This window comes from Megalopta genalis, chromosome 9 (genome assembly GCF_051020955.1).
Source record: "Megalopta genalis isolate 19385.01 chromosome 9, iyMegGena1_principal, whole genome shotgun sequence".
Taxonomy (NCBI): Eukaryota; Metazoa; Arthropoda; class Insecta; order Hymenoptera; family Halictidae; genus Megalopta; species Megalopta genalis.
The window spans coordinates 12353141-12365885 of record NC_135021.1 but is presented as its reverse complement, the minus strand read 5'-3'; the positions used below and the strand labels follow the sequence as shown (position 1 = coordinate 12365885).

Below are 12745 nucleotides of genomic sequence, written 5' to 3'. Positions count from 1 at the left end.
CTTCATAAATTCTCTTTCTTTTTATTTCTTCTTTTGTAAGAGAGGATTTTTTTACTCGCGTATATATACGAATAAAATAAATGATTAAAATGATATTATTGCAATTGAGCGATGTCTCGAAATAGGCGCTCCTGCGTTAGCATGCTATAAAGCTCGTTTGAAATATTCGAAATCCTTCGAATCGCTGGAACTTTAAATCATCTGTAAATCGCATTCACCCTTGGTAAGACGATAGCACTGATTCCGCGGCGCGGATCCTAGCGCCGATATTATCAGCTCGGAGGCCACCGGTCGGCCATAAATCATACAGCCGCGCCGAGCGTCAAGGAAACGGAAACAAATAAATCAGCCGGCGCGGCGTTTGTCCCTGGGACCGCGAATTAGCGCGGCTCGGTCGTCAATTCCGCGATGGTTTATCCACGCCGCGCCAAAACGGGCCGCGAGTGGCGACACGCGGAGGAAGCTAGCCGCGCTTGTTGCGCCGAAACTGTCCGAGGATCTGTTGCACCGTGTTGCCGGCTTCGGCCTCGGCCTCTCATCTGCATACCGTTTCCTCTCTCTAACGACCGTTCATCTTCCGCGGTAGGACGTACGCACCTGTATCGAGATAACGCGGCGTAACGTATACCCGCGGCGAATAAGGGCATTGAATCGACGCCGATCCCTCGGGGCCGGCTTTCCTCGGCCTCCGCGGGCCCAAGGGCCCGGCGAGATCCGCTCCGCGGCGATCCGGCGATCCGCGCGCCGCCGCGGATAACTCGCGCCGATCGGTCTATAAATCGAGAGCCGGGAAATCGCGCGCACCTGCGCTCCGGAACCGCCGAATCGGTCTCTCCGCTCCGCAGATCCTGTCCACCAGGTCTCCCCTTTCATCCTACACCGTTGCTCTTTGATCCTTGCATCACTGGATCACACGCCGGTCCCGTCGAACTCTTTTGCTTCATCGAAATTGTTCATTTGGGTGACGGTTTTCTTGGAAATGGAACGCACTTTAACGCGATGAATTCTCAGGTAGAAAGATACTAACGTCTCGTCACGCCACGTAAAATCATGTGACATTCGAAGTACAGTAAATTTTACCTAATTGACGCTCAGATTGTACACAAAAATAGACAATTTGGGAAGAGGAGACATGATTATTCGAGCCATGCGGCACGTTTCTATAGTTGCCAATTGTCAACAATTGAGCCGTTTATTTTGAAAGTGGCATAAGTCACTTTACCGTAATGAAAATTTTTTAATGTTTGTACGAAATTATTTATACTGAGAAAAATATCAGTATCCTCAAATAACAAATACAAGTAAATCTTCTCGAAAGTTAGCATCCATATTTTTAAACGTGTTAAAACGCAAACCCTTAAATATATCGACTTCAAAACAAAGTGACTTGTGCCACTTTCAAAATGAACGGATCAATTATAAAAACAAGGCGCAAGGCACAACTAATCGTATCTGTTCTTTCCAAATAATCCATTTTTGTGCACGATCCGTGCGTCAATTAGGGAGAATTTATTGTATCCGAGCCTGCGTATTCTTATTGCTTCAAATCTGTTGGAAACAGATCAGGATGATTTCATGCGATTTCACGCGAATTGATAACACTGATCCGTTTCTGACAGATTCGTAATAATGAGACTGCGGATCTTTATGCCAAATCAAAATTGTTTATCTCAATTGCAAGATGTAGGGGTCAAGTGCAACTTTGTTTCTCTCTTAAATAATTTTTAATATTCTTAATTTTTTCACCGTTCCACGTTTCATCTATACATATTTCTTATAAATGCATAAAATCCGCAGTCTAGTAATAATATTAAATTGGTGCATATGAAATATCGGATTTTCGTTATGCTTTTGTTTTTGGCATAACCTCGTTTATAGTCGTATTGTCCATTGCCAGATTCACATTTCAACAAAGAAGATTTTCTCAAAAGTGTTCCATGTTGTTATTTGTTTTGAATTTCGTAAGGATATGAATTCAACAGATATTCGCGCGCGTGTGTGTGTGTAATTTTTTTGTGTGAGTATAAATTCGGCAATAATGCTGCAAAAACTGCACGCAATATAAACCAGGCGTTTGGGGAGAATATTGTTAACGATCGAAAACTGCAGCGTTGATTCGAAAATTTTTCTCTGACTGGAGTAATTCACTACTCAAAAGTACTGTCAGTACACATCGATGAAATGCATGAAAAATTGAAAATAATACACCTATCACTTGTTAATCAGCGTAGTCCAATACTTTTTCACGACAACGCTCGGTCGCATACGTCGTACAAAACAAATGCGAAATTAAATGAATTAAAATATGAAATTTTGCAGCATCCAGCTTATTCGTCGGATCTTTCGCCAACCGACTTTCATCTTTTTTAAACATTTAGAACAGTTTTTACGGGCTAAACAGTATGAACATGAAGACAGTCTGAAAAATTTGATATCAGAGTTTATTGATTCTAAAGATCAGAATTTCTTTAAGACAGGCATCTATGCATTACAATCTCGTTGGTAAAAGTGTATTGAAGCAAATGGAGCATATTTTGATTAAGTAAACAGCTATTCGCTTAAAAATCCGACATTTCATACGCGCCAATCTAATAGAAACACGCAGGCTCACACTCTTCGAATGTCACACGATTTCACGTGATTTCTCGTAACGTGACCATAGCGTTTCCACCTCTGTTGTTTCTTGCAGCAGGAACAATAATAATAATGTGGACGGTTGAAAAAATGGTAGGCGTGGTGAAAAAAAAGAGGAGACACGTTTCGTCCCGGGTCCGCTAGAGGACTCATCAGTAAGGCTTTCCTAGCGGGCCCTGCCTTAGACGCGAAGATATACGTAAGGACAGTTGGGAGAGATTTAGTCGCAGGTAGTTTAGATCGACGCCCAGACTTTAGGAGAACAACGGTGGGGAGAAACAGATGGCAACAGTTCCTTCAGAACCGTAAACGCGTCGCCAATGCGCGCGTATCGAAATACGGCCACGATTTTTATCCCTTGTGTGATGTCCGCTGATCCACTGTAGTACTGACGATGATGGCCATCACACTTAGGAATATTACAATTTATTTGTATTGTAATCTTTAACAAGCTGTAGCCTCCGGCCTTCAGTCTGCAGTTGCACCCATTTTCTCCTTGCGTTGCTCCGTATTGTTGTTGTGTTTCGCTGGCTCCCAATAATTGTACACATTCGTCGTCGGTGAGATTTGATTTCGACGACGTTGTGGATAGCGGAAGATTGGAAAGAGAGGACAGAAAAGAGCGCGCGTTTCGTCCCGGGTCCGCTAGAGGACTCGTCGGTAAGGCTTTCTAGCGGACCCTGCCTTAGACGCGGGGGTATTGGAGGGACAGTTGCGAACCGTATATATACAAATCGCAGCGGCTCAAGCAGCTGCGGGAGAGGTAGCCATCTACTGGCGAGCGTGGAAGTAGCCGCCACAATAATAACGATAATAATAATAATAGTAAGTTTATATATCGATGGGATAAGCTGTTTTACCCTGGAATGTTTTGCAGCCGTTCCACACTATTGACAAGAGCTACGTCGATAAATCTTCTACATTATAGAAGATAAATAAATTATGTTTTTCAAGTGTTGTAAAGATATATAAAATAAATTGAGTATTGTTTTTTTTCAATTTGAAGCATTTTAAATTATGTTGAATGGACTTGGGCTCCTTCAAACTTTATAAAGAATCTGGTTGTTAATTTTGAAAGTGGCCTAGCTCTCCATTCTTGGTAAGAAAACGCATATTATTCACTTAATAATTGCCATTGTTTTAATAGGAACTATAAATTTAACTCCTTTAGGTACACTCAAGCAGTATAACTCATTAGTATCCCGTACGTATATTTTTAATTGCATTGAAACACAAACCCTTAAATATCTCAGTTTAAGTGCAAACGGACTTGGGCCACTTTCAAAATAAACGGCTCATATCTTCGGTGTACATTTTTCAGATGAACGTTGGCTCCCATGTTGAACCAAAGACGAATTTGTATTCGACGAAGAAGTGGATATCGAAACGGACGATTGCTTCGACGCATTGGCTGCCTGTTCGTTCGGCAACGGTGCCGGTATTCGGCGAGGCGAAGGCAGGAATTAGGAAGAGCCGAGTAATTTATGCGCGAAAGAATGAGAGTCTATCGAGGAGGGGCTAGAGGAGGGCGAGGAGCAATTTGAATTAATCGAAGCCCGCCTTCCCGGCATCGCGCCGCGGGCGTAATTTGTAAAGCAACCACATTACGCCACGCGTTATTTGGCACAACACATTATATAACGATAGAATACGTAATGGGGCTCGGTGGCAAGTCGCGGTGAGGCCGGGAGAAGTCTTGCAGACCGCGGGCCCGGCGTGCATCTATTTTAATACTCCGATATTATTATAATAATCGTTGAGCAAACCGTTCTGCGTCGTCCATTTCCCGCTCGTAATCGAGTGCTACGAGCAATATGTCCGGGCCAGACGCTGAATGGGCCCGTGGACCCGGCCACGCGGTTCCTTGGAGAGAATAAAGGGAACGGGGAGAGTCGGCCCGAGAGGGAGAGAGACGGCGAGAGACCGAGTCCTCCCCGGAGGGGCCAAACCGACACGCTCGCGTGTAATCACTGTAATTTCGGCCGCGGACCGTCCGGTAATTTTTGTTCGAGCGATCGCGAACTTTCATTCGATTTCATTAATACTCGGCGCAACCCTCCTGGCAGTTCTTCGCAGGTCGTGCGACGATAACGCCGCGTGACCGAGAACGACCGATATCCTCGACCGGGAGCCGAGTTACACGCCACTTTTCCCTCGCGGATATCGGGCCGGCTCCTCTGACACCGGCCATCTTCTTTTACGGGCCGATGAATCTAACCACTGTGATTTCAAGCGGACGCGCGGGGCCGAGTTTTCGCGAGGCTTTAAAATCCGAGGCCAGCCTCGGACAAGAGCGCGCCGACGCCGCCTTCGGGCTGGCCTTTGTTTTATGAACCCACGAAACCTGGCACCGTGCCAGTCGGACGCTGTTCCCACTGTTTCGTGTCGCGAACACGCGCTTCGCCGTCGCGCTGGACCTTTTCTACAATTATTTACAACGAAATTCGCAGACTTCGCATTCTCGGAGGTACTTCGTCCAGACCGAACAGTCTTTTTCTTTTCTTGTAGTCGCTACAGCAGCGTGCAATAGAGAATCAATTATCTAAATTAATGAGGGAGAGGCAAGTGTTCGGACAGAGTAATTATTTCATCACAGCTCTCTAGATTCAATATTCATTGATTTGTATAGTAAACGGAGTCGCGTGTGGATCGCCTTAATCAGTTAGCTGTTGCAATCTCTTTCAAAAATTACTTAAAATTAATTTTAAAGTCTAAGTCTCTAATATAGTCTTCTTTAAATATAACACTTTTGTAAAGCATATAATTTAATAAAAAATGTCGAAGTATATATATATATATATATCCTTCTTAACGACTTAACTGTTTGTGACGAGTATACTCGTCCCGAACTAGACGACGCGATTAGGGTATGTAGAAACTATCCACATTTCAACAAGTATTAACGATTTCTTCATTCATATAACGGTGGAGCATATTTTATGGTCAACTGGATTTTTTAAAATCAGGTCATACATTCTCTTATTCGTACTACGACTGTACTCAGTTAAACGAAACACCCTATATATCGTTATTCATATTAGAAGCAATTAACGTTAGAATTACCGAGCCCTAAACGCGGTTAAAATATAATGTTTTATAACAATGCCAACACTGTATTCATTTAAACTTCGTATGATTTATATTATAATATATACCTCAATGAAGAAATGTGTCTAAAAAAGTTCTCCTAGAAATGATTTTATAATATCAGGAACTATAAATGAACAAAATCGGAAACCAGTCATTTTGACTGATTTGGTAGATCCAGTGTTAAACGTAGTGCCCTCTGGCCTATCCCAATGCAACGGAGTCTGGAATGCAGACTGGCTGAAGAAGATGCAATCGAAAATCTTTGAAACGAGCGCCATGTCCTCGTTCCGAAATGTTCGACGTCGAGCCCGGATATCGGCCGAAATATCCGCGAATTCGATGAAACTCGCGGTCCCGTTTACATAATGCATACACGGCGTTGTTTACAATGCGGCGTGGCACGGCGTACGGCAGCGAAAGAAAGCGGCGTTCAATAGATTGTTAGCGCGCGGTGTGCAATTAAAAATAATCTGCAAGTAAAATCGCTGCGGCGTTTGCTTCCGCGTCGCGGAACAAAAGCCATTCTCCAGGTATGTGTCGATATTAACGAGTCGCATGCGCAGCTCCGGGCGCCGCGCCACGCCGCGCCGCGACGCGCATCGTAATCCGAACTGAGAACGCGGACTCTTCTGCGTTTCGATTTCGCACACAATAACCGCGACGCGATCGCGAGCCGGCCCGCGATACGCGCATCCTGTTCGCCTGTGTCGAACATCATTAGCGGTGGGATCAAGTTCAATACACGAAACCCGGCATCGGTCAATTAATGTTCGTCGCTCGATTGATTTCGGAATCGGGGATCATCGGGAAGAATTACCGAGAAATTCTGATCGCGTGAATTTCCGCTTGAAATTTAGCTGCTCGATTAGCGGAGGAAATATGACCGTGTTCTACAAATTAAACTTGTAGAGTGATTTTACAAATTAAATTCCGCTGTTACACTTTCTATGCGAAGCACGTGTATCATACAATGTTTAAACTGTCACTCGAAAAGTAGCAATGCTATTGGGACTCAAACGTTTGAGGATATAATTTGAACGTTCTAGAATATCGTTTACTTCATTAGAACTCGACGGTCTCGCTTTCGAGTACAGTAAATTCTCTCTAATATTCCTTCAGTTTGTAATAAGAAAAATGAATAAGCAACTATGAAAATGAGAGCCGCAAGGCTCGAATAATCGTATCTCCTCTTCCCAAATTGTCCATTTTTGTTTACAAGCTGGAGGAAGATTAGGGAGAATTTTCTGTATACCGAATTAATTTCAATAATTACATCGAGTACATTGAAATTATTTCCAATTATATTGAATATAATTTTTGGGATCAATTTCGGAAAAAAAGATGCGAGATATTTGGACCCAGTGACTCTCTGCGAGTCACAGATTTTACAACAATTATATAACGAGGATGTTTAGATGATTTCACGAGGTTTCTTTCAAAAATATAACAAAATATACAAAAGTAAATTTTTAGAAAGGAATTAATACCTTTCTCGACCATAGTGTGTTAACGTCGCAACGGGTTTCTAAAATGAGTATTGCAAGTGCATAGCAACTGCACTTCCGTAACAAGGGGATAGTTTACAGTTTGTTGTAATTTGCATGATACGTTCGCATGACATTAAAAAATTGAAACAAGTGTCCGCCGGTTACTGATGCCATCGTAACGTATCGTAAAATCTGAAACCCATTCGTCTATGTTTACCCCGATAATCTACATATTACGAATCTTGAGCGATTGTACGGGGGTGCGCTGGTGTAGCGATCATGCATAGAGCTATCTAAAAAACCAGGTTCCAGTTATGCAAGCTAATAATAGCAATCAAATGCAAATATAGCGGAAATTTGCACGGAGCTGCGGGTCAAGTTAACAGCTCACTTTCCACGACCTATCGAAATCGCGTTCCCAGCGCAGCCTCGGCCAGCGCGCTGCCATTAACATTCCCTTCATTCTTCCTCGGGACTTGACGCCTGCGTTTGCATTATCGATTCCAGCACACAGGTGGTGTTCCGCGATTGGACGTAGTCCAAGCAATCAGAGTGAAAGTCGGATAGAAACATTAGCCCATTGTTTGCGCTTTTCCTAACATTGTCCGCAGAAGTCCCGGGGCTTGTGCGCGGCCGACAATGGCGTTCAAAAACGATCGCCTGGCCGATGGAATTGCTTTATGTAGTCGGCACCGCTGGGAAATCTTATCGAGGCGCGATTACAACAATGACGACCCGGTTGCGTCACTAGGCGTGGAAAATGGAGAAAAGAAAGCGGACGAAAAACGGGGGAAATCATTAAGCCTAATACGGACTGACAGTCGTTTTCCGCGGCTACCAGTCTTCGAGACGGTTGGAACGTCGGCTCGCGTTTGATGCAGGCCCCGACGATCACGAGAACAGTCGTCGGCCGACTGCAGATTTTATGCGTTCGTCGAAACAACAAGTTGGCGTCGTTGGAAACGCACGGATTAACCAGTTACATAGCTGTTGCAGTCTCTTTGAAAAGTTTGCAAGTTAATTATATTGGCATTCAACGATCATAGTTCTCCTTGGTGCCCAGAGGCATCGTCGCTGTCACCTCGGCAGTTATTTTGTGTACGTTGAGTTTTTTTGTTTCAATTGTTTGAGTCAAACAGCGCGTTCTAGTCAGTCTATCGCAGTTACATAAACGGATATAAAGGACATCAAATAGCGCGTGTACATACTGAGAATAAAATATCATTATTCAACCGGATACGCGGTATTGCTTTTTGTTTATTTCCATCAAATTATACCGTGCACGTTTGATTTCCTTTATATTTTCTTTAAATGCAACACATTTATCAAATATTATTATTATTATTATTTATTTACGGGCTATCGGATCCTTTTAAATCATACCGAATGAAATGCACATAATTCGGGACAAAATGGAGGTTACAGAGAACAAGATTTAATGGTAGATGCAGTGGAATCGGTGAAATGGCTCAGGATATGACAAAGAAATCAAGTTTATAATTTATATATAATTAAAGATGTAATTCTATAAAGAATATCAATAGTATATATCCTTTTTAACCAGTTACCCCTGTTTTTCGCGAGTTCACATATCTCGAAAAAAAATGGCAACATTTTGTCTTACGACGAGTACACTCGTCGAAAACAGCTGTCTGGTTAAAAAAATACTATGCCCTGCAGCGAATACCGATGATCATATTTTCGCATAGAAATCTGCATTCTAGCTACTAAAGTGACAAAACTCACAGGCATGGCGGGATGCAGTCCTCTCAGCGCGGCTCCGCTCCACTTGTGTCTGTTTTGAAAATGCGCGGCCCTGGCGTAGCTGTTGTTCTGATGAGCAGCGTACCGCTGCTGAATGGACGGCCGAAAATGAGGATAAGGCAACCCGGGGTATCCAGGAGGTTTCCCGTGATGATAATCACCGACGTCGAAACGCTGATGATCGTGATGCAGAAACCCACCGTCACCGGTCACTCTCATTCGTTCTTGTTCGTGCTCGTGGTCCTCCAATTTCACCATAGACCTATCCGGAGAGGGTCTGGCGGCCTGGAACGGCGGCGGCAGCATGGCAGGCGGCGCGTAGAAGTGCGGGAACCCATAAGAATTCGGCAGACCGGTGATCGGCCTGTAGCCGGGATGCTGGACCTGGCACTGTCCAGGGATCTCGGGGTTCCCCTCGATCTTCGCCGGCACGATCGTTTTCCTCTCGTACTGATAGTCCTGGTGACCCGGGTGGCAATCCTCCTGCGGCTCTCGCTTCACCTCGAACACCTTCGACTCCAGAGCCTCGAGCTTCACCCGCACCCTCTCGGTCTCACCCGAAGCCCTGTCCGCTTCGCCGTCTCTGTACGAGCTTCTCTGCGATTTCCGAGGACCGGAGTCCCCGTCGCAGCCGCCCACGCTGCCCTGCTGCATTCTCGTAGATGCACGCGCGACGACGCGATCGATCCGCGTCAAACTGCCTCGGGATCGAACGAGATTGAAGTAGCGAGCGGCCGCGGTTGAACGAGCATAGTTCGATGTCTGTGGCGGATTCGATTCCAGCTGCTCTCGCTATCGTCCTCCAACGATAGGATTGTGGATCGATTCGGCAACAGCGCGGTCGAGGATGCTCAGAGACGTTCGCAGTCTTCCGTGTTCATTTCGTTAAACGTCGATGGACGCATCGAGCAGATTCGACGGAAGATGCGTTGCTCGAGGTTGACAATTCGACACTCGCTGCTCGGCTCACTGTCGTCGCTCAACGAGGGGATAGCTAATCACTTTCAATCAACACGATTGTGCATGCTTATTCGAAAGATGTTTCTCTCAAGCATCGTTTAATCCTCGAATGGGGAATGTTTATGTCGACTGCACTGCGTTGGAGATGCTCGGGGACATTCGAAGCGTTGTTCGTCGATCGTGTCGAACATTGACGGGTGCATCGATTGTGCGCGATCGAAAGTACTTTATTCGAAGCGAACGATAGCGTAAATCGATAGATGATGCTCCTCGACGATTCGTTACTTTCAGACAGGTTCGTGAGCGGAGCGTAATCCTGTCATAGAGGAACTCTCTTGCAGACGCACGAAATAATTAACAGTTTCGTTGATCATATTTTCGGGGGTACGATACAGCACGTCAGCGTTTCTGTTGCTCGCCGGAAACGGAATGAAAGGTTCCGATGCTCTGCGTGAAACTAGATACGCACACCATTGCCGGGCACATTACGCGCAGACACGTTACGTCTTTGAATTCTTCCTAAAGCAGTAACTACCGGCTCGAATCGCTCGAAATTGTCATAAAGCTAAACGTCGGCATTCGAGCATCTCGCACGACTACGTCCGACGATCGTCGTAACGTCCGCACTCCTCGTTGATCGTCCTTGACGTTGGCCGTCGCCGTCGTTGCCGGCTGTCAATCGGCCGTCATTCGGACCGCTCCTAGTTTTTAGAAAAAACGAGGGCAAGAGGAGCGCGATTTTGCATTATCTCGTCAGAGCGCTGTCGATGGTCTCGAGTGGCATAAATCACTGGCGAATCGGCATTCTTATTTTCCGGTGTGCCGGCGTGGTCCCGGGCATAAAGGACCGCGTCACGATGGTCGTCGTCGGTCTCAGAAAAAGGTGGCCAGTCTCGAGGCGGCTCGTCGCAGCGTACGGAAGCGCGCGGCGGCACGCAGTCGGTTGGTAGAAGCGGCGCTCGTATAGCCTGGCTGGTTTTCGGTCGAGTGGAGGGGGTTGAGGGAGGGGAGGCGACAAGGGCGGCGTGACAGTTTCCGTGTCACGTGTCCCCGACCTTAGGCCCCGCCTACAACTGCGATTTTCCTTCGGCGAACGGATCGTTAAGCTGGCCCTGTCGGGGGCCCTGGACCTTTCCTCCTCGTCATTCGTCGTCTGTCGCCCGCACGATTCGCGAGGCTCTCTTCCGCAGAGAGAGAGAGAGAGAGAGAGAGAGAGAGAGAGAGAGAGAGGAGAAAGAGAGAAATAAACGGAGACAGCGAGAGAAAGACTGAGAGAAAGAAAGAGAGAGGGAGAGAGGGGTGTCTCACTGCGGGACAGAGGGGTGGGGGTTGACACTCGCGACCGAACGGCACACGGGGGTTGTCAACGCGCGCTGCCGGGCTCCTAGGCTGCTCTCTCTCCCTCCTACCAGCTCCTGGGCTCCTCCTCCTCTCTGAGCAGCGACGAGACGATACGGGACGATGCGAGACGAGACGATGCGATGCGATGCGAGACGAGACGAGACGAGACGCCGAGCGTGAACGAACCGAGAGGCACCGTGAACCGCGTTTTCACCGTGTTCCGCGAACTTTTTACGGTACACTGGCTCCGGAACGGCGCGCTGCCGACGATCCTGGCTCGCGACGGGGGCTTCGACGCGTCGCAAAGGGGGGGATGGATCGAAACCGAGACCCGGCCCCGATTGCGACCCTCTCGACACGACGACAAAGGTCCTCGCGCGCGCGGCTACCTGGCCTCACCGGAAATCACGAATATTCGGGCCGGAACGGTACGCGATGCGGCCATACGTGCAAGGATCCCGGATTGCGCCTCGGTCGGGCTGATCGCGTACGGCGTACGAGTTTCGTTCCACGCAGCGTGAAACTCTTGGCGGAGGTGCGCGGCCACCACCAGCCACCGGGAACGCACGAGCCTGCCCGAATACGCCCGAGCGAGACGATATATCTCTACTCTCGGGATACCTCGACGGAGTTGGCCGGCTGCCTCCCGCCTTCCGCGGACTTGCACGCTCCTCGCCAGAACCACCGATGGGCTCACCTTTTGTCGGCAGGATCAAGGTGGATTCTATTCAACCGAGAGGCCCGTCCGCGACCGAGAGATCCTCGACGAACGGCAAACAGCGCACGGCTCCTTTCGTCTACCGACGTTTTTCGAACACGAAAACGCGCGGAAATGTTTACGTAGCAGTTTCACAGTTTCACTCGTTGAAATTGTTGTCACCGTTGATCGTCGGACGGGGTGCCAAATGCCGAATGCGTAGAATATTTTGAGGGTGGTTTTATGAGTCTATGTGGAAGACCGCGATCGAGATTAACGATCTTGTTCGAACGACTACGTTTTCTAAATGCGAACGATCGAAGAACAGTTTATGCGAACGCGTAAACCGAGATTTAACTTTTTCGCCACTTTGAACGTCAATGAAATTGTGAATCACGCTTAGGGAACGATTTTATCGAACACTGCAAAACTGCGGATAAAAATGTCGAAATGAAGGTGGATAGTTTCACTTTCGGCAGTCGTGCGGTCTCGATTTAACCCTCGACCCGCGGTCACCGGGTCATTTTGATCCAGTTCGGATAAATTACCACTTAATTAGTCAACTTTCGGCAGTAGCTGCTGCGCTAGGAACAACGTGAAACGTAATAAGCTTACATAAATACTGTTGCGAATTACACCATTTCTCTCGCGTCGCGGCATTTTATTTACAATAAAAAATATTAACTATAACACAATTCGATACAATAACAATTCAGATCTTTCAGAAGTGGGATGTTGATCGTTCGACGGTCCGATCTCGACTCTACGATTG

General features: G+C 46.7%; 1 protein-coding gene across 2 annotated transcripts in view; it reads right to left on the bottom strand.

Annotated features, from left to right (window-relative positions):
* Positions 1-11757, bottom strand: part of LOC117220745 (uncharacterized) — a 475043-nt gene extending 463286 nt beyond the window's left edge. For both annotated transcript variants that reach the window (XM_033471005.2, XM_033471006.2), the window contains exon 1: positions 8958-11757. In XM_033471005.2, coding sequence (XP_033326896.2) covers positions 8958-9629 — 672 coding nt within the window. In that variant the 5' untranslated portion in view covers positions 9630-11757. The remainder of the gene's footprint in view (positions 1-8957) is intronic.
* Between the last annotated feature and the right edge of the window lie 988 nt (positions 11758-12745).